Raw genomic sequence first — 19945 nt, forward strand, 5'->3', positions numbered from 1 at the left:
GACTCCGCAGATGTTAGTGCACTTCATCCACTCCACAATGACCCCCTCACTCGACAGGCCAGCCAATGGAGACACAGAGAGGTCAGGCGACTTGTCCCAGGTCACACAGCAAGGCTGCGCTGGGATGAATTCAAATCCAGGCACTGTGGCCCTGGCAGGCCTCGGAGCGCTGTATAGAGTACAGTGGTGGCTGGTGATGTCCTTATGAACAGAACGATGTTTACATTAATTGTAAGGAATACTAATGATGCTACACTGCGGATCAGGGCTCCCCAGGCCCTCCCACCTGCCCGAGGAGCCCCTAAGCTGGCAGGGACAGAGCAGACCCAGGGCTGACCTGGAGAGTCACCCACCCCAAACTTCTCTACCTGAAAGTCTCGGTTGTGGTGGGAGGTGTCTCTAGAGGCCCCCAACAACCAGTCTAGTCACAAGAGTGCTCGGCCGGCCCTTCGCCTGGCCCTGGGAGACTTAGGAGGGTTTTCTGGAGACGGGGAGATGGGGGTCCAGCCTGGAAGGGTGGAGGAGGGGACTCAAGGAGTTAGGAGCAGCGAGCAATGGGCATCGAAGCCACGCAGCGGGAACTGTTCTCTAACGTGAGACCGGCGTGTGTGGACAGGAGGGGGCCTGGCCATGGGAAGGGGGCGTGGGGTCCAGGGGGCAGGAGCGTGAAACCAGAGCTGTCCTTCTGTGAGGCCCCTTTGCCCTCTGTGCACACGGGAACATCCTCAGGGCCTCCACCTCTGCCTGGAATGCCCTTCCCCGAGGCCCAGCCACAAACAGGCCACGTGTGTTGCAGCCCCAGCCCCGTGCTGGACCTGTGGCAGGGGCCTGGCTTCCATGTGCCCTTGTCCTAGCTGCAGGAGCCACATGCCAGCTCGGGCCCCGCGCGGTGGTTTTCCCAAGAAATCCAGAGCAGGCTGGGGGCGGCCCCCAGGTGAGTCTAACGCCAAGGAAAACAGGAGGTGAGCTCATGGCCCAGCCGCAAGCAGCAGGCAAGGAGCTGTTGGGGCTCTGGCTCTGTAGGAAGTGCCTGCGCTGGGGCTGGCTGTGCCCTCCCAGCCTCCTATACAAAGCTGCCCGGACTCACTCACCCTCTGTGGCTCCCCAGGGTCTTCAGCCTGAGCCCTACATCACTAGCATTGCCCCTCCACAACCCATCTCTCGTGTTTCCCTGAACCTCAAGCGTTCACCACCCCCACACCCTTCCCAAAAAAACCCTCTAGTAAATATATGGAACAAGCCTTTGTCCATTTGAACCGTTTTTACAGACTTTTCGTCGTCATCATTGTTAGTCACCGAGGCGTAGGGTGTACAGCACACCCACGGGTGCCGAGCACAACTTGGATCGCCAGACCTTTCCCTGAAGGCATTTGAACCTTTAAAAAATGTCCCGGTCAGTGGCATTCATTACATTTGCCAAGTTGCACAGCCATTACCACCATCCATGTTCAATGCCTTTCCATCCCCTTAACAGAAGGTCCAGTGACTCTGAAGTACAGTATATACTCATGTACAAGCCGCGTTTTTCAGCACATTTGTATGCAGTTTTTTTAAATCATTTTATTGGGGACTCATACAACTTATCACAATCCATACATACATCAATTGTATAAAGCACATTTGTACATTCACTACCCTCATCATTTATGCAGTTTTTGTGGTACAATTAGGTGCCTCGCCTGATATTCCGGTTGGCTTATACTCGAGTATATGCAGTAATAACTCCCCATTCTCCTATCCCCCAGAGCTTTGTAACGACTGATACACTGTACCTATGGCACTGTCAACCCTGAGTCTGGCGGTTCAAACCCAAAAGTGGCTCAGCAAGAGAAAGACGAGGCTGTCTGCCCTCATACTGGTTTCCAGCCTCGGAAACACCAGATAGGGTCACTCTGAGTCACACTGCTCCTGAGAGACCAGGAGGGTGAGACTTCCATCTTCCATCCTTTGGATGTGTGGTCAGGAGAGACCAGTCCTGGGGAAGGCCATCATGCTCGGGAAAGTAGGGGGGCAGCCAAAAAGAGGAAGACCCTCGACAAGACAGACAGCTCCAGTGTCTGTATCGATGGGCTCGAACCTACGAACAATCGTGCGCAGGGCGCAGGACCGGGCAGGGCTTCCTCCTCTTGGACAGAGGGTTTTTATGCATCTGAGCCGACTTGCTGGACCTCACAGGATGAGTCAGGATGGACTGGGCAGTTGCTTTCAGTGGGATGGACCACACCAGTCCTTAGTGCTGGTCCTACTTTGCTGCATGTGCTTGGGCGGTTCATCCGTGTAGTAGAATATATCTGGACTTCAGTTGTCTTTAGGGCCGTGCTGTGTGTATGCAGTCACGTGCTCATGGACACGGGTTGTGGCCACCTTGTGGCTTCTGTGGATTGCACTGTAACCCACTCCCGACACGTGTCAGCTTATTCTTGCTTCCAGGCCTTTGCTGCTGTTCCCTCGGCCGGGACACCTGTCCACCGTCTCTCTGCTTGGCACGTGCTTCTTCGTCTTCCAGGTCTCCTCCTCCTCCTTTGGGAAGCCTGCCCTGACTGCCTCTCAGCTCTGGACGGGGTCAGGCACCTCCTCACTCAGCTTTGTGGGTGACCACTATAACTGCTTCCCCAGGGACAGGCTGCGCCCAGAAGGAGGGACCAGGTGTGACTTGCGGACACTGTGTCCCTGGTGCCCATCAGGAGATGGCGTTTGGGGCTTTGGAGGACGAAGCCAAGAGGGTTAGCTATGGGACACCTATTGTAAATGTGGGTCACTACCCAGAGCGAGACAAACTCGAGGCACACCTGTGACAAACATAAATGTGCCTGAAAAGCTCCTGTCTCCAGGTCTTTACCTAAGCACTCCCCTCTGCCCTCGTTTCCCTCCTGTGCTGACCTGAGGCCTCGCCTTCCTTTGGGTCCCCTTCGCCGCTGCCTCCAGGGAGCTCACAGGCTTCTCTGCGGCCCCTGGCTTCTGCCCTGCCCTTTGAAGGGGCCATAAGCTGGGTGCTTCTCCTCTCTAGGCCTCAGTCTCCCCCTGCTGACTCTGTCCAGGAAGCTGAGGTGTTTCCAGAGGAGCTTACAAGTGGCTGCTGGTCTTGTCCCAATGAGCCATTCTTTCACGGTGGGACATCCCTACTGCATGTGGGACCAGCTCTCGGATGCACTGCAGCCTGGACAGACAGAGGCCCTGAGGACCCCCTGGGGCCTCGGACACTAGAGTCCTTCCTGCCATCCCCTCCCCGGGGGGCGTGGCGTATCCCAGATGGTGATGAGCACGCAGGCCTCATTGCATAGGGAAACGGAATCACAGGCTAAGAAACTGAGGCACGGAGAAGAGTGGGCTGTGGGAACCCAGGGCCGTCAGATTTCTGGCCCTGGGAGACTTCAGGGAGGAGACAGGGGACTCTTGCCACCATCTGGGGAAACCAGGACCTGGGCAGGGAGACTGAGGGTCCTTGTGCTCATGGCTCCTCCCTCCCTCCCATCACCGCCCTTGAACCAGTATTATTATCATCACTGACAATATTACCAGGGAGGAAACTGAGGCACAGAGGCCCCTCATGGGTCCATTGGCCTGGTGGAGAAGCAAGCCAGGAGGGAGTGGAGGATGGGTGGGCCTGACTTGAAAAACTGCTGTCCATCCACTGGGACTGTTTCCCCGCTGCCAGCTGTGCCCCAGGCCTGGCACACAGCTAAAGCAAAACAAACCCATGCTCAATTCCAATTCATAGTGACCCTACCAGACAGAGCAGAGCTGCCCCCCAGCCCCCGCACCCCGCCGGGGTTTCCAGGGATGTAAACATCCCCTGGTGGTAGGGCCTCATCTGTTTCCTGGTTTCGAACTGCCAGCTTTTCGGTTGGCAGGCCAACCCACTGGGTCCGCAGAGCTCCGCTGGCATACAGCAGACACTTAATAAAAGAGTGGGAGGGCTGGTCCAGTCTGGCCCCCCGACTCACCATCCCACTTCACAGCCCCCCTGACTCAGTTTCCCCGTGTCCCAGTTCAGCCACAGCTACCGGCCACCTAGCTGGGCAGGCGGGCCGAGCGGTTGAGCACGGCCAGCGGCGCCCCGCCCGTCTGTTTACCTAGGGCTGGGCAGGGCCGCCGGTGGGCCGTGCCTGACCGCCAGATAAATGAGCCCTGCGACCTCGTGGGCAACAGAGCGTGCTGAACGCCCAGAGCCCCGCCATGGCCCGTGCCGCCACCTGCGTTCTTTTGCTCGCCCTGGGAGCCCTGGGTGCGTCGGGCCAGGGCCAGGGCCAGCTCCCGCCGGGTAAGCCCAGCTCCCCGGGGCTTCCCGCTGCTGGCTCCCCAGAAGCGGGGGGCCGGACCCTCGGGCGGAACGTCTCCTGGGGCCCCCGCAGACTGTGTGCTGGGGGGTGGAAAAAGCAGCCTGCGGGAGGCTGGAGCCCCATGTTCTGGAGGGGAACGCAGCGGGGAGTCCCAGGTCCCCCATGGGGGCGGAGAGTGGCGGGATACCCGTCTCCGGGTACCTCACCAGCGACCCCTGTCGTCGCAGGCGCAGACTTGGCCCCGCAGATGCTTCGCGAACTCCAGGAGACCAACGCGGCACTGCAGGACGTGCGGGAGCTGCTGCGGCAGCAGGTGCGGGGGCGGAGGGGGGCTCGGGGCGGGGTGCAGTGGGGAGCGCAGGGGAGAGGGGTCCAGGGCGGGCGCCAGGTGAGGGATAAGGGACGGGGAAGGACCTGGAGGAAGGGAGGTCGGTGCAAATGGGGGTGGGGCAAGGAAATGGGGGTGATAGGAAGGGGTGAGGGGACCAAGGAGGCGAGGGGAGAGTCGTCCCCGGGAGCGGGGAGGGGCGGGGGCACAAGGCGCTCCGTGTCAAAGTGGTCCGTACAGCGCGTGGTGAGCCCGGGCAGCGCCCCAGGGATCGGAAAGGGCCCGCTGAGCGCTCCCCGCCCCGCAGGTCAAGGAAATCACGTTCCTGAAGAACACGGTGATGGAGTGTGACGCCTGCGGTGAGCGCCGCAGGGCGGGCGGCTAGGGCAGGGGCGCGGGGAGGGGAGACCGGGACTGTGAGAGACGGAAGGGGAAGGAGACGGGCGGAGCGCGGGGAGCCCGCGCCCGCGTAGGCGCGCGGAAGGGGGACACACCGTGGGAAAGGCAACCGAGGACGCGCGGCGCGGGCAGTAGCCACGGGGACTGGGAGAGAGGCCTCGGGCCAGGAGAGGAGCTGGGGTCACCTGGGCCCCGGGGTGGGGCTGTGACCTGCCCGCCCGCCCCTTCGCAGGGATGCAGCCGGTGCTCACCCCGGGCCTGAGCGTGCGGCCCCTGCCCCGCTGCGGCCCGGGAACCTGTTTCCCCGGCGTGGTCTGCACGGAGTCGGCCAGCGGCGCGCGCTGCGGCCCCTGCCCCGCGGGCTACACGGGCAACGGCTCCCACTGCGCAGACGTCAACGAGGTCCGCCCGCCCCCACCCCGCCCCCTCCTCCCTCGCCGGGGGCGGCCGCTTTCCCCGCCCACGACCCTCGCTCGGACAAGAGCCCCGCCATCGGGGCGGAACCCCAACGAACCCCACCACCGCCTGGGGGTGCCAACCGACTACGCGCCCCGCCGCCGGGTTGATCCGGCCGGGGCGACCTCCCTTGCCACCCGAGGGGCCGGTCCCGAGGACCCGACCGCGCCAATAGTTCCCCCCTCACCGCCCGGGGCTCTGGGCCCAGATGAACCCCCGACTGCTGGGGTGATTCCGCCCCCAGGAGCCTCACCGTCTGGGAGCGCCTATCTCGACGACCCCCCCACCTCCGGGCTCCTTAGGTTTCGACTACCCCCCAACCGCCGGGTTCGGCGGTCCCAACGACCACTCCCTCCAGCCGCTGGGGACGCCCGCCGCCGCAGCCCCTTGCCCGGCTGATGAACCCTCGGGCCACCAAATCGGACAGCAGACCCCTCCAGGCGCCGCGGTGCCCCTCCCCTCTCCAACCGGGCTAAGCCAGGTTCACTCCTGGGAAGCCGGCCTCTGCCGCATCATGGCCCCCTGCCCGCCCCTGCACCCAGACTGAAGGCGTTCGCGCCGCGGACGTGCCCGAGGCGCCGCGCTCTGACCCTGCCCCCCTCTGCCCCCAGTGTAACGCCCACCCCTGCTTTCCCCGCGTCCGCTGCGTCAACACCAGCCCCGGCTTCCGCTGCGAGGCCTGCCCGCCTGGGTACAGCGGCGCCACGCACGAGGGCGTGGGGCTGGCTTTCGCCAAGGCCAACAAGCAGGTGAGGGGCGCCGGGCGCGCCAGTCCCCCAGCTGCACAGGGTGCGTTTTGTTCCATAAACGTTTACCTTCTCAGCCTGGCTGCGACGCAGGGGCGGGGAAGGCAGGGACTGAGGCCCGGGGGCGCGGGCAGGGGTGAGGGGAAGCGGACGTGCCGGGCGTCTGAATGCGCGGTGACCTCGGTGCCACGCCTTCGCACCCTAGGTGTGCACGGACATAAACGAGTGTGAGACCGGGCAGCATAACTGCGTCCCCAATTCCGTGTGTGTCAACACGCGGGTGAGTCCGGCGGGGCCGGGGTGAGGTGGGCACCGGTATAGGGGCGGGGTGGAAGAGCCTGTAGCCCTGCTGACCGCCCGCGGCCATGCGCAGGGCTCCTTCCAGTGCGGCCCGTGCCAGCCGGGCTTCGTCGGCGACCAGGCGTCTGGCTGTCAGCGGCGTGCACAGCGCTTTTGTCCCGACGGCACGCCCAGCCCGTGCCACGAGAAAGCCGACTGCGTCCTGGAGCGCGACGGCTCCCGGTCGTGCGTCGTGAGTGCGGGCGAAGAGGCCAGGGATGTGGTCCGGGAGGGGGACACGAGGCGACCCTAGGGCTGGGGGCGGGCAGCCTGAAGGAAGCGGGAGCCGTCCGGAGGGGGCGCGCACCCACTTCCCTTGTTGGCGCAGTGCGCGGTCGGCTGGGCTGGTAACGGGCTCCTCTGTGGCCGTGACACCGACCTGGACGGCTTCCCGGATGAGAAGCTACGCTGCTCGGAGCCACAGTGCCGCAAGGTGAGCGGGGTACGCCTGGGGCGGGGCCGCGAGATGGGGCTCCCCGAGACGGGCGTGGCCTGGCCTCTCGGGTCACGCCCTCACGCCTTCTTCCCGAGCCCACAGGACAACTGTGTCAGCGTGCCCAATTCAGGGCAGGAGGACGTGGACCGCGACGGCATTGGAGACGCCTGCGATCCCGACGCCGACGGAGACGGGGTCCTCAACGAGGAGGTGGGGCCTAGGGCGGGGCTTGGTGAAGGGCAGGAACTTGAGAGTGACCTTGTCCCCATCGTTTGGTCCCCTAACCCCCCTCGTCACCCAGGACAACTGCCCACTGGTGCGAAACCCAGACCAGCGCAATACGGACGGCGACAAGTGGGGCGACGCGTGCGATAATTGCCGGTCCCAGAAAAATGAGGACCAGAAGGACACAGATCTGGACGGCCGCGGCGACGCCTGCGACGATGACGTGGATGGCGACCGTGAGCGCTCGAGCGCGGGAAGGGGGCAGAGGGAGTGGGGCCTGGGGTCCAGTGTGAGTTTTGGGTAGGGTGGGGAGGCAAGCGGAGGCCAGAGGCGAGCACAGCCCCAGAGCCTGGCTGGAGTGTAGGCCAGTGGTCCCTGTGCGGGCACTTCCCTGAGCAGCTAGGAGTGAGCTAAGGTTTAGAGCCAGGGATTGGAAACCAGGCTGAGGGAGTGTGGTTCCCGCAGGGCGGTGGGGACCCAGCTGAGCTGACCCTGTGAAGACTGTTGCTCTCCCCTCCGTGCCCTCCACCCCCTCTCAGTGCCATCGAGTCAGTGCTGACTCAGCGATCTCTTAGGACATGGTAGAGCTGCCCCTGTGAGTTTCCAAAACGAATTCTTCACCAGAGTAGAGAGTCTTTCTCCCGTGAATCCGATCCTGGTTTCAGACTCCCGACCTGGTGGATCAGAGTCCAACACTAAACCATCATGGTGGGCCCTTCCACAGCCACCCTAACCCCCCAGGCTGGAGGCTGGCACAGGCAGGTGTCCTAGAGAGATGTAACTTTCCAGCCACAGGGAGCCAGGGGTGGCAAGCTCTGTGCCCTGACCCTGCTGAGGTCAATCTGGCACACCCTTATCTCCCGGGGCTGACCTCTCTCCCTGCCCCCACCCCCCAGGTATCCGAAATACAATGGACAACTGCCCCAGAGTGCCCAACACGGACCAGAAGGACAGCGATGGTGACGGCATAGGAGATGCCTGTGACAACTGCCCCCAGAAAAGCAACTCTGACCAGGTAGGGGTGCTACAGCCAGTGGGTGGGGCCATTCCTCTCTCCCCACTTGGTGCCCAGTCTGGGTGGCCCTTGGCGTTGGTAGGATTTCCGCTCTGAGCTGGGATAGGGGTAGGCTTCCGGGGCCCTCTGCCCTGACTGTGGTCATTCCCTCCCCAGAGAGATGTGGACCACGACTTTGTGGGAGACGCTTGCGACAGTGACCAAGACCAGTAAGGCGGTTGTTCTCTGTGTGTGTAGAAGCCCAGGATCGGGTAGTGCCCCTTAGGCTATTCTGGGAGTCTCATCACGGCTCTGTCCCTTCACCCTAGGGATGGGGATGGGCACCAGGACTCCCGGGACAACTGCCCCACAGTGCCCAACAGTGCCCAGCAGGACTCAGACCACGATGGCCAGGGAGACGCCTGTGATGACGATGACGACAATGATGGGGTGCCCGACAGTCGGGACAACTGCCGAGTGGTGCCCAATCCAGGCCAGGAGGATGCGGACGGTAAGGCACAGGACAGTAGGGCAGAACTGGGTGCGCGTGACAGGACCCTGTGTCGTGTCTGCGTGGGCGCGAGCCGGGTCTCTGTTTTGGGCAGAGCCTGGGACCCAGGGGGTGGGCCGTGGAGGTGAGTGGCAGGGCTTGGCCCTGAGGGCTTGAACATTCTCCCAGGGGACGGCGTAGGGGATGCATGCCAGGGTGACTTTGATGCCGATAAGGTGGTGGACAAGATCGACGTGTGCCCTGAGAACGCCGAGGTCACCCTCACCGACTTCAGGGCTTTCCAGACAGTGGTGCTGGACCCTGAGGGTGATGCACAGATCGACCCCAACTGGGTGGTGCTGAACCAGGTGAGGGCGGGGCTGGGGGCGGGGAGCCCAGGGCGCCAGGGCCAGAGCCTGACTCCCCTCTTTCCTGGCCCACCAACAGGGCATGGAGATTGTGCAGACCATGAACAGTGACCCTGGACTGGCAGTAGGTGAGATGCTGGCTGGCAAGCTGTAGCCAGCGATGCTGTGCCTGGGTCTGGGAGGGGCGGTTGGTTGCTGCTGCCTGGGCATGGGAGGGGCTGGACCATTTTCTGGGGCCATAGCCACATCTGGACCCCAGACAGGCGGAGTCGACCTCTATGGCCTTGGCTGTGTCCAGGGTGCCGAGTCACCCAGCGCCTGGAGGGTCGATGCTCTGGACCATTCTGAGTGTCCATAGGGCCTGCAAAGATGGTAGACCCGACAGGTAGCCTTCGTTCTTCCCCCCACTCCCTGCAGGTTACACGGCCTTCAACGGCGTGGACTTTGAGGGCACATTCCACGTCAACACCATCACAGACGATGACTATGCCGGCTTCATCTTCGGCTACCAAGACAGCTCCAGTTTCTACGTGGTTATGTGGAAGCAGATGGAGCAGACGTACTGGCAGGCGAACCCCTTCCGTGCCGTGGCCGAGCCAGGCATCCAGCTCAAGGTGGGAGGGGTGCCAGGCCTGTGTCCCTTGTCCCTGGGGGGCCCTTAGACCTCTCCTCAATGCTCTCCTCCACCACCTCTGACCTCCCTGGAGCCCCACCAGCACCCTGACCTCCCCCAAAGACCTCCCTTCTGGAACATTCTTCCTCTCTCCACATACCCACCTGCCAGGCACTCCCAAAGCCTGCAGGCACTCCCAGGCCTCCAGCTCCACTACTACATGACCTTAGACCCCTCCACAGACCCTAATCCTCCCATAAGTCCTCAACACTACCTCTGGGTCCCCTAACTTTCCCCCGTACCCCTAAACCTTCTCTCAGCACTTCCAAATGGCTCACGAGACTCCCAACCCCAGTACAGCCCTGAAACCCTTCAGCAGTTCCTCCGGGTCCTCAGACTATGGTTCATCAGTGGATCCCTCAAAATGTGCTAAGGTCCCCCTGCAGGTCCCCCACACCCTCCCAGACCCCAAACCTGTCCAGCTCTCAAATCCTCTCACAAGCCCCAAGGCCAACTCCACCCCATAACCCACTAAAAGCCCCCATTTGGCATCGAGGAGGCTCCTGGGGGGCCTCATCCAGCACCACCACCCCCCAGCTAGCATCCCTACAACCCTGTCAGGCTTTTGGGAGGGGGGCTATGCTGACCCGGCCCATCTGAGCCCCTCCCCACTGTCTCTGTCGGGGTGACAGGCCGTGAAGTCGTCCACGGGCCCCGGGGAGCAGCTGCGGAATGCGCTGTGGCACACGGGGGACACAGCGGCGCAGGTGCGGCTGCTGTGGAAGGACCCTCGCAACGTGGGCTGGAAGGACAAGACGTCCTACCGCTGGTTCCTGCAGCACAGGCCCCAAGTGGGCTACATCAGGTGGGGGGCCCCAGCCCACAAATGGGCCGGATCACTCCTGGTTGCACCCTGCCCCACCTCCGGGGCCCCAGGTCTCCTTTTCTGTGAGCGGGAATGAGGAGGGGAGGTGCACACAGTGGGTCTTGCCCGCCCTGCCTGTCCTTCCAGGAGGTTGGAGGATCAGCTCCACACTGGTTCCTAAGTCATGCTTAAGTCAGGGCCCCACCCATGCTGACACGGACAGCCCTCCACCCCCATGCCCACCCCCAAGTGGGGGGTCCTGTAACCCGGGCAGGTACACTGAGGGCTTAGAGGGTGGGCTTCTTCCCGCCCGCCTCACTGGCCTTTTCTCACCGCTCAGGGTGCGATTCTACGAGGGTCCAGAGTTGGTGGCCGACAGCAATGTGATACTGGATACCACTATGCGGGGCGGCCGGCTGGGGGTCTTCTGCTTCTCCCAAGAGAACATCATTTGGGCCAACTTGCGCTATCGCTGCAACGGTGAGCAGCGCGCTTGGGAGACTGGGGCGGGTCGGGTGGGTACGCCCCTCTTCTCGCCACGCCCCTGACCACGCCTCCCTCCCCTCGCCACGCCCCTCCGCAGACACTATCCCCGAAGACTATGAGGCCCAGCGGCGGCGAGCCTAGAGACTGCGTTTGGGGACTCTCCATGGGAAGAGCTGCGGACTGCCCCTCAGTCTGGAGAAGGGAGGGGGGCTGTGAGAGGGCGAAATAAAGCGGTGTGTGTGTGTGTGTGTGTGTGAACGGTGCTGCTGCTTGTCTGCAGAGGGCTGGACTGGGGTTTCCAGTGTACCCGAGCATCCTGCAGTGGACTGAGCGCTTCTGGCCCAATTTAGAAAGGCCCTGCTCCCGCTAGGCCTGCACTGCGCGCATCACCCCCACCCCAACCCCCGTCTCCGATGCGTGCGATGGCCACACGTGGGCCCTTGGGTCATATGCCCCAGAACCCAGGAGTGGGACTCTCCGGGACCTAAGTTTGAGGGTCCACCCCTGGCCAGACATTGGGCCCAATGAGCGGCTCACTGGCCTTGCTAAATTCACACACAGGGCCATGGGTGGTCCCTGGGGATGCCTCTGGCTCCTCTGGAGGGGGCGGACAGGGATTGGAAGGAAGGATGAGGCAGAGACGGAAAACATCGGAGTTTTATTACATTTCATTACAAAGATGCAAAGGTACAAAGACAGAAGCATCCACGCCGAGGGAGGAGGGCGGCCAGTCCGCCAACCCCGCCGCCACAGTACATGCTGGGGGAAGGGCAGGCCACAGGTTTGCATATATCAGCGGGGCACCCAGCCCCTGGGAATTCCTACCGAGGGGTGGGGGGCACATGGTTGCCTCCCAGTCAGGGTGCTGGGCTAATGAGGCTGCGCAAAACTGCCCCCAAATTCTAGTCCCCTGTAGTTGGGGACACAGGACCCTTGCAGCAGGCGCTCACCCCGACTCCAGCCCTGCTCCCCATCTTTGAATGCTCTGAGCCACTGAAGACTTGGCTAGGCAGAGCGTGGCCCTGACCCTCCACGCCCTTGTGAGTGGAGCCAGGTACCACGGGGCAGGCCACAGGGAGCAAGGTGTCTCACCTCCCTGCTCTTGGGGAGCAATGATCAGAGCAGTGACCACAGCCCGCGCAGGGGTGAGGCCTGCCTGTGCCTGGCCAGGGTTGTGGAGGCTGAGGGGGCCTCTCCCCATCACTGACCACCGCTGGCCAGGCAGAGAGCCTGCCCAGGAGCAATAGGAGGACGTCAGGGGCTGCACAGCGTGGGAGACCCCCAGAAGTGGGGGCCTAGAGGGTATAATGCATTCAGCATGCTGCTCCCCCCAGGGGGGCCCTGGCTCCCCTGCTGTGCCCCAGATGAATAGTGGTTCACGACCTCAGGGCAGACCTGTAGCTCCAAGCCAAGGGGGTTCTATCGCCACAACAAGGCCCTCCAAGTCTGGGCCCCCGCACTGTCACCCCTCTGATGTCTCCCAGCCCCAGCCCCAGCACTGAGCATCTCCTCCCGCACTGGGTTTCTGCATGTTGGGTCCCCCAATGCCCTAGACTCTGCAGAGGCCCCTGAATCGACAGTGGATGGTGCCTCCAGGGCCTGGTGAGGGTGACCAGAACGGAGGAGGACAGAGGCAAGACCCCTCTGTACTGCCAGGCATCACCCACTCCATTCAGCCTGAGCCAAGACTGGGGTGCCAAGACAGCTTTGGGGAACACAGAACAGGGCAGGTGCATAGTTAATGTTTGGTCACAAGTAAAAGGAAGGGCCAGAATGGGGCTGGTCCCCTACCTCCTCAAAACCTCTGGATTTCCCAAGGGTCATGCTAACTGGCTCATCAGGCCCAAGACAGTGGGTGGAGGTGGCCTTCAGCAGCAGGTGCTGAGCTCTGCTGTAGCCAATGCCAGGCCCGGGCCCAGACTCAGGTCTGTCTCCACGTCAGACCAGACGGGACAGCCTGAGATCCGTGGGGCCTCACCCTCCGCGTGGAGGTCTCACGTCACTTAACTACACCCAGCCTTGGGATGCCATCCTGGGGCACCAAACTCACTGCCATCCGACTCCCAGCACCCCTGGAACAGGGTAGAACTGCCCCTGTGGGTGTCCGAGATGGTCACTATTTATGGCAGATGACAGCCTCATCTTTCTCCCCCGAGCAACTGGCGCTTTTGAACTGCGGACCTTTCTGATCACAACCCAACACAACCGTGTCACCAGAGCACCTTCCTGGGGGCACCGTTGCCCCAACACCGGGCCATGCCTCCCTGACCGTGACTCAGGACCTCAGGGGGCGCAGGATAGCGAGAGAGCCAGTGAGAGGCAGGCGCCAGTGGAGATGTCCTTTGAGCTGAAGGTTCCCCCCTCCACGTGCCTCGCCTCACCCTGGCACCCACAGCCTTGTGCTAGGGGGGCCCCGAACTTCTATAGAAGGGCCCACCCGTCGGGCGCCCATGTGATGGGCTTCCTCTCACTAGGCAGCCACCCAGTGTCTGGGTGCCGCCAGCTGCAGAATTCCTGACTCTGACAAAGTGTGGACAAGGCCATCCTGACGGGTCTCAGCCTCCATTCTGAGAGCCTGGCCCCTACCCTCTTGGGAAGGCCTCAGGAGGGCTGGGGTGTGCAAGAGGGCAGGAAGGGGCCAACGGCACCAGCTTGTTCCACATCTAAGGGCAGTGTGGGGAGCCAGTGTCTCACCCAGTTGCCTGTTATCTGTGACCGGGGGTGGTGGTGGCACCCCATAAGATCTTTGGTCCCCGTCCTGCAGCCTCCCAGGGCACAAACCCCTCTTCTGATAACACAGTGGGGAGCTAGCCAGGTCCCCTTGGCTCAGGTGCCAAATGAGAGAGCAAGCCCTCTGTTCCTGAAGACCCAAGACTGGAGGGGAAACGGAGGCAGGGATATATTGGGTGGTGTGGTGGGGAGGCTCGCTCTCAGTCAGCTCCTGTACTGGGGAACTTGGCCAGGTTGGGGACAAACTGGAGTGTCTTGGCCTGCTCCATGCAATGATGACAAAGGCACCAGGCCTATCTACCGGATTCCAGAGTCCCCCATGGTATTTTTACACCAAACAAAGGACTGCTCCTGCCAGCTGTTTGTCTCGGAGAGGCCTGGCAGCTCAGCGTATTGAACGGCAGGGATCCCGACAGACACAGAGCAATCCTACCACACCGCCGGGAGCTGGGAGAGCCTGGACTCGCTGACACCACCTCCCAGTTGGCCTCAACCTCTCCCGTCCCTGCGAAACTTCAGGCGCACTGGTCACCTCCTGGATGGCAAAGCAACACAAAGACAGCTGGGTTGCTGGCTCATACAACACAGGGGTGCACAGCAGGGCATAGGTCCCCCAAATCAACGCGCCCTCCACTGACCCTTAGCTGGCCGGGCAGATGGAGATCACGGAATTAAGGCCGTTGTTTAAAAGTCCCACGTACAAGTCTAATCATCAAATGATCCTATGTACAGGTTACATGTAGTTTCTCTTAAAAAAAATATCAAAGTCCCCACCTCTCATCCCAGCCCCTGCCGCACGTGGCCCCAAGAACCACGAAAAGGGGGCCGGCTCTCAGAAGGCGAGGACATCACAGGGGCCAGCCATAGTGTCACGGGCAGAGGGGCATGTACCAGAGGGGAAGCCCCCCAGCCTGAGCATGGCCAGCAGGAGAGAGAGCAGGCGAGGGGTGGAGCCGGTTCAAGTTCCAAAGTAGCTGCAGAGCGTGGGGTCACCCTGCAGTCCCCTCAACGGGTCTGTAGTGCAGAGGGTCAGAGATGGTCCAGGGCCCAGCCCCAGCCCCAGGTCCATCACTGGCCTGGGGGTGGGAGCATTTCGAGAAGCACCTGGAACCTTCTAGAACCTGGGTGGAGGATGGGCTTGGACAGCGTCCCTTTGGCCAGCCCAACGCCTATGGCCAGGAACACTATGTGGTCCTCACAGCCCCTCAAATAAAAACTGACTCCTGCCCAGGGAGCTGAAATGCTGGCGGACCCAGTGCTCTGGACAACTCGGGATGTACCCATTCCAGTGAGGAGTGAAAATGTACACGAGGGGGCTGGGGCTGAAACATGCTGGCAGCCAGGGGTTGGCCGGAGTGTTCGGTTCTTGTCTACGAGCAAAATGTAAACATGAACCAAAGAAAAACCACCACAGCAGAGGGGCCCTGGCCCACCCACCCCACCCGCCCTTACAGAGCAAGACGGACTGGGAGCAGCACGCCCGAGGACAGCTCAGCAGGCGGTGGGAAGATGCTGAAAGCCTCCCTGAGCATCTGCCAATGGTCCTCCAGGCCTGGGGTGGGGGTGGGATGCCAGGAGGGGCATCTCACAGCAGCGGTGACCAGGGACTGGCCAGGGCAGGGGTGGTGGGGAGAGGCAGGGGAAAGGCTCCTGCCAGGGCTGCTTTCGTCCACACCGCCCCTCCGCTGCGTGCGGCCCGGGCCGTGCGTGTGCTCAGAAATAGAAAAGACAGCGGTCAAAATAGTGTTTATTTTGCTCTGGGCCCGGGTCCCCTCTGGTGCCGGCTCCCTGGGGTGGTGGAGGGCGGGGCGGCGGGAGGCAGTGAGAGCTGGACAACAGTCGGAAGGGGCACCTCGAGGTGCCCAGGCCAGCGGCCCCATCACATGCTTCTGCTACTGAGACGGACACACTCTCGCCCCAGGCAAGGGGGGTAGCGGGCAACGAGAGTGCGCAGGGGCGGGCGGCAGGCAGGGGGCTCAGCCTCCGACCCCCACCCAGTGCCAAGCGGACGGCCCAGGCGAGCGGGCAGGGACAACCAGAAGGTGGCCTTGAGCTGGCGGCTCAGGCCTCCAACCCCCACCCAGCCCGGCCGGCAGCCTCACGCTGGGACAAGCGAGTGGGTGACGACCAGGAGGCATCGGGCGGGCGGGCGGGTGGGGGGCGCTTGGCAGCATGGCAAGCTCAGAATACAAGCTCGGCCAGTGCGTGGCGGCGCTGTGGGGACCACTGACCGCGGCGTGGACGCGGCGATGGTGGCGGCGGCTGCTCAGAGGCGGTCCATCCGGAAGGTGTCCTCGGTGGCTGGGTCGGCCAGGACCATGTCGGGGTCGTTCAGCATGTGCAGCCCGTCCAGGGTCAGGGGGTCAATCTTGAGCTCGTCCAGGGGGAACTGGGCGTCGGCGTCGAAGCTGACATCACCAACCCCGGCCAGCGAGTTGGTCAGTTCTTTTGAGAGGCTGGGTGGGGACTCGCCAGTCACTGGGGGAGGGACAAAAGGCCCAGCTGAGCCCCTCCACCAACACACACACACTCTCACCCAAGGTAACTCTCTGCCCGGGGGCCACTGGGCAACGTCTGCAGACAGTCTGCGTTCACACTCGGAGGGCTGCCGCTGGCATGAAGTGTGTGAAGCCCAGGGGTGCCCGTCCCCATGGTCATGGGACCCCGGAGGGCAACAGTGCCGAGGGAGGAGGGGGACACAGGCATGAGTGACTGATTTGGGAGAGTGAGTTAAAGCCTTGGCTACCGCCACACAGGAGACTAAGTTTCCCATGATTCAGATAGTTTAAACCAGGCTGCGTCTCAAAAGCAACCCAAACCCCCCAAACAGACCCATTTGCCATGAGTGGACCCTGAGTTGTGGTGACCCACACGGGTCCGAGCAGACCTGGCCTCGCAGGTCCCGTGGCTGACCTTTGGGGAGCAGACGGCCCAGCCTTTCTCCCCAGACACGGGGTGGACTCACACTTGCACACTTGTCGTTTGCAGACGTGCACTTCCCCACTTTCACCACCAGGGGCCCCTCGAGCTTCTGTGAATCCCCCTACACACACTGGTGGGACTGGGGGTGGATTTCAGTATGCGCTGTGTCCTAAGAAGCCAGCTGATGAGCAGGGGTCTTGGAGACAGTAGGATTCCCACGCCCAGGAGTTCTCACCGGGGGCAACTGTCACCTCAGCCACGTCTGGAGGGCATGAAGGAGGTGGAGGCCAGGCTGCTACTCCACGACTCTACCTGCCACGGGGCACCCCCTCCCAGAGGGTGATCTGGTCTGGTCCCAAGCGGTGGTCGTGCTAGGACCCCTCCTCCACACAACCCCGGCTACCAGGAGGTTCTCGTGGGCAAGCACACGGGTCTGGGGCTGGCAGTGTGGGCACAGGGAAGGCAGTGGAGGGCCAAGGACTTCCCTGTGGGGACACAGTGCAGGGTGGGGGGCACGCAGGGACTGAGTTCCCAGCAGAGATTTCAAACCAGGAAGCCCCAGGTGCTTCAAGAAATGAGGCTCTGGGCCTCCGTCTCCCCATCTGGGAAGTGGGTGGACACATCACTGACCCCCCCTGTGCTGAAGGGACTCCTCTAGGGGAGCCCAGGCCACAGGAGGCTCCCCTGGGAGATGCCAGCACTGGACCACAGGAGCGCACTAGCTCCTCTCCATACCAGCAGCTGGTGGGTGTGTGTGTGTGTGTGGGAGGAGCTGTGGGAGGGCCTAAGCCTGGTGCTGGAGGGGGCCCTGCTTAGGCCCTCAGCGACGCTGGGCATGGTGTGTGAGTTTTGACACGTCAGACACGCCATGGGCACATGTCCCAGCCAACCAGGCCCCAGTGGGGCGTGGCTGTGTCTCTCTCCGGCTGGAGGGGAGTGTGTGTCCCGGCCTCCCCAGTCCCCACTCACCTGTGAGGATGATGTTGGGGATGCCCCCGTGGCTCGGGTACCCCAGAGGTGCGGTGTCCGGCAGGCTGCCGTGGCTGCCCGTGAGCCCCATCATGGCAGCCTGTGAGTAGCTGAGCGTGGAGCCCGGGCTGTACAGGCTGCTGGAGCTGATGGCACCTTCCACCATGTTGAACTGCTCCAACTGTGGGGCCGGGGACCACGTGGCTGTCAGCCTGGGGGCACCCTCCCCCACACCCACCTGGGTCCCCATGGATGAAGATGAGCTAGAGGGGTGCCAGTCTCACCTCCTCCGGTCCTGACCCCACCCCTAGCCCAACGCCTGCTCCCAACCTGGCCCAGCCTTGCAGCCTCTGTCTCACCCCCACCCTCTCCTGGCCCTGCCTGCCCACTCCAATCCCCACCCTACTCCATGGCCCCCTTCCCCTGACACCCAGTGTCCAGGTAATATGGCCTGTCTCGGTCCTATCCCACCATCCAGGCCCACTCCCCTCCCCACAGGTTCTGGGCTGTTGGGACTGGGCCCTGGCATGGGCCCGGCTCACCTGATGGGACAGGGCATTGGCTTGCCTAGCTGCCATCTGCTGCTCATAATAGGAGTCCCCAAAGACGCTGCCCAGGGTGGAAGTGTGCTGTGGACAGAGAGGCTGCTGAGTGAGGGGCTCTGGCCAAGTCAGGCTTCTAGGACTTGGGAGAGATGGTGACATTTGCTCCAGGGACCCCACCCTCAGGATAGAGGGGCAGAGATGGGGGGTGTCTGATGCCCTGGGATAGCCACTGCCTCCCATGGTAGCCTGTCACCCCGGGCACAGGGGGTCCTTCCCCCACAGGTGTATGCTGGGAGCGCCAGGGCAAGGCCCAGAGAGGGAGATATGACTGGGGTCACCTCCCCTACTCAGCGCAGAAAAGGGTGTTTGGGGGTCTCTTCCCAGCCGTTGCCGCTGCCACTGTCCCGCCCTCACAGGTTGCACAACACGTGGGCTGGCCATCCACACGCTGAGCAAACACCTGGACCTTCTACCCCTGAGGTTTATCTGGAGAAAGCCCGTGGCATGCCCTGATGGGCGGACGCTGACTGAGCTCCCAGGTACTGGGACCACAGCCAGGGCGGGGCGGCCTCTGGTGAGACCAGTGTGGGGTTGACCAGCTGGCAGCTGTGGGTGAGTGAGCAGGGCTGAGAGCAGACATGGGCATCCAGGAAGACAAACGGCCCTCGGCTTCTCAAGGCCAGGAAAGCAGCTGGCGAGGGCAGGATGCGGGCACGCTGGGGGTGGATCCTGTTTCCCCATGAGCTGCGCCAGTCCTGCCCATCCCGTGGCCGAGCGAGGCCTTGTTTGGAAGAAGGGCCTGGGCGGACCCAGGGACCTCAGGGGAACACGAGGTCCTACAGGGGCAGGTGACTCCCGCCCCTAGGAGAGAGGCCAGCCGGGAAGATGCAGAGACAGCTCAGCTGCCTGTGCTCAGAGGCCGGAAGTCAGGACCAGGAAGGCCCCTCCCAGCTGACTCTAGCTTGTGAGAGCTCCGGTGCTGTCTGAAGGGCCCTCTGTGGGACGGTGGGGCAGTGGTCACAGGAAACTCGCGTCCTCGTCCTCGCCTGTCCTCGCCAAGCAGCGTGACATGGTGCGAAAGGGAGCCCCCAGGCTCAGGCAGGGCAGTGCAGGGGTGAGACGTGCTGGGCTGCGACACACCAGGTCGGCAGTTTGAAACCACCTCCTGCTCTTCCGGAGAAAGATGGGGCTTTCTACTCCCGTAAGGAAACTCACAGGGGCGGTTCTGCCCTGGTGGCTGTGGGTCGGCACCGACTCGATGGCAGGAAGTGAGTCCGGCCAAGGAACAGAGACAGGGACAGGACCAGATCCAGCCCCATGGCCACGGCTTCTCTGAGACCAGAGCTGGATAGGTGCTTGTCCCTGGACGGGCCGCCCCACCCTGATAGCCCCGGATGCAGCGGTCAGACGGACGGCACTTGTTCTCTGTACAGGACCAGCCAGCCTGCTTCAGAGTTTGGGTCTGACAAGTGACCAATGGGGGGACGCCTGTCCTGCCATGTGTGCTGGACACGTGACTGAGTGGTCACTGAGCAGTAGCTGGGGGACCTGCCTGGTTTGGGGATGTCCCCCTGGCTATTGCTTGCTCAGTCCTCGAGGGGGACGTGTGGCTGGAGACCGTGGAGATCGAGTGTAGATGCCACACGACCCGCAGCATTCATGTTCAGGGTCACTGCCGCTGCTGGCCCAGGAGCAGGAGCTTCCTTCTCCCGAGCAGTGATGGCAGGAGTTGGCAGTGGGGTGGGTGGGGATGG

At 62.7% G+C, this 19945-nt stretch overlaps 2 protein-coding genes across 2 annotated transcripts in view; one reads left to right on the forward strand and one right to left on the reverse strand.

Moving 5' to 3' along the window:
- The first annotated feature begins 4176 nt into the window (after positions 1 to 4176).
- On the forward strand, positions 4177 to 11269 carry LOC101661187 (cartilage oligomeric matrix protein). Its single transcript, XM_045298814.1, has 19 exons — positions 4177 to 4261; positions 4508 to 4593; positions 4916 to 4967; positions 5240 to 5409; positions 6075 to 6212; positions 6415 to 6489; positions 6583 to 6741; positions 6877 to 6981; positions 7087 to 7194; positions 7286 to 7445; positions 8106 to 8224; positions 8381 to 8433; positions 8533 to 8714; positions 8883 to 9061; positions 9141 to 9189; positions 9479 to 9675; positions 10367 to 10539; positions 10880 to 11019; positions 11123 to 11269. The coding sequence occupies exons 1-19, from the start codon at positions 4177 to 4179 to the stop codon at positions 11164 to 11166; spliced, it is 2274 nt and encodes a 757-aa protein (XP_045154749.1). The 3' UTR covers positions 11167 to 11269.
- Positions 11270 to 15486: 4217 nt separating this feature from the next.
- Positions 15487 to 19945, reverse strand: part of CRTC1 (CREB regulated transcription coactivator 1) — a 23994-nt gene continuing 19535 nt past the window's right edge. Inside the window, exons 11-13 of the mRNA XM_045299242.1 lie at positions 18189 to 18275; positions 17647 to 17827; positions 15487 to 16233 (exon numbers count right to left, since the gene is read on the reverse strand). Of these exons, the coding sequence (XP_045155177.1) occupies positions 16022 to 16233; positions 17647 to 17827; positions 18189 to 18275 (480 nt within the window). The 3' untranslated portion in view covers positions 15487 to 16021. The remainder of the gene's footprint in view (positions 16234 to 17646; positions 17828 to 18188; positions 18276 to 19945) is intronic.

The sequence above is a fragment of the Echinops telfairi genome, unplaced genomic scaffold, assembly GCF_000313985.2.
Source record: "Echinops telfairi isolate 266 unplaced genomic scaffold, ASM31398v2 ScPeMD7_7457;HRSCAF=8495, whole genome shotgun sequence".
In the NCBI taxonomy this organism is placed as follows: Eukaryota; Metazoa; Chordata; class Mammalia; order Afrosoricida; family Tenrecidae; genus Echinops; species Echinops telfairi.

Excerpts from the sequence above, each read along its gene's own strand:
- LOC101661187 (XM_045298814.1), top strand. The coding sequence starts at position 4,177 with ATGGCCCGTGCCGCCACCTGCGTTCTTTTGCTCGCCCTGGGAGCCCTG. Across the intron at positions 6,982-7,086 it reads CGGAGCCACAGTGCCGCAAG|GACAACTGTGTCAGCGTGCC; the intron begins GTGAGCGGGGTA and ends CCGAGCCCACAG. Across the intron at positions 11,020-11,122 it reads CTTGCGCTATCGCTGCAACG|ACACTATCCCCGAAGACTAT; the intron begins GTGAGCAGCGCG and ends GCCCCTCCGCAG.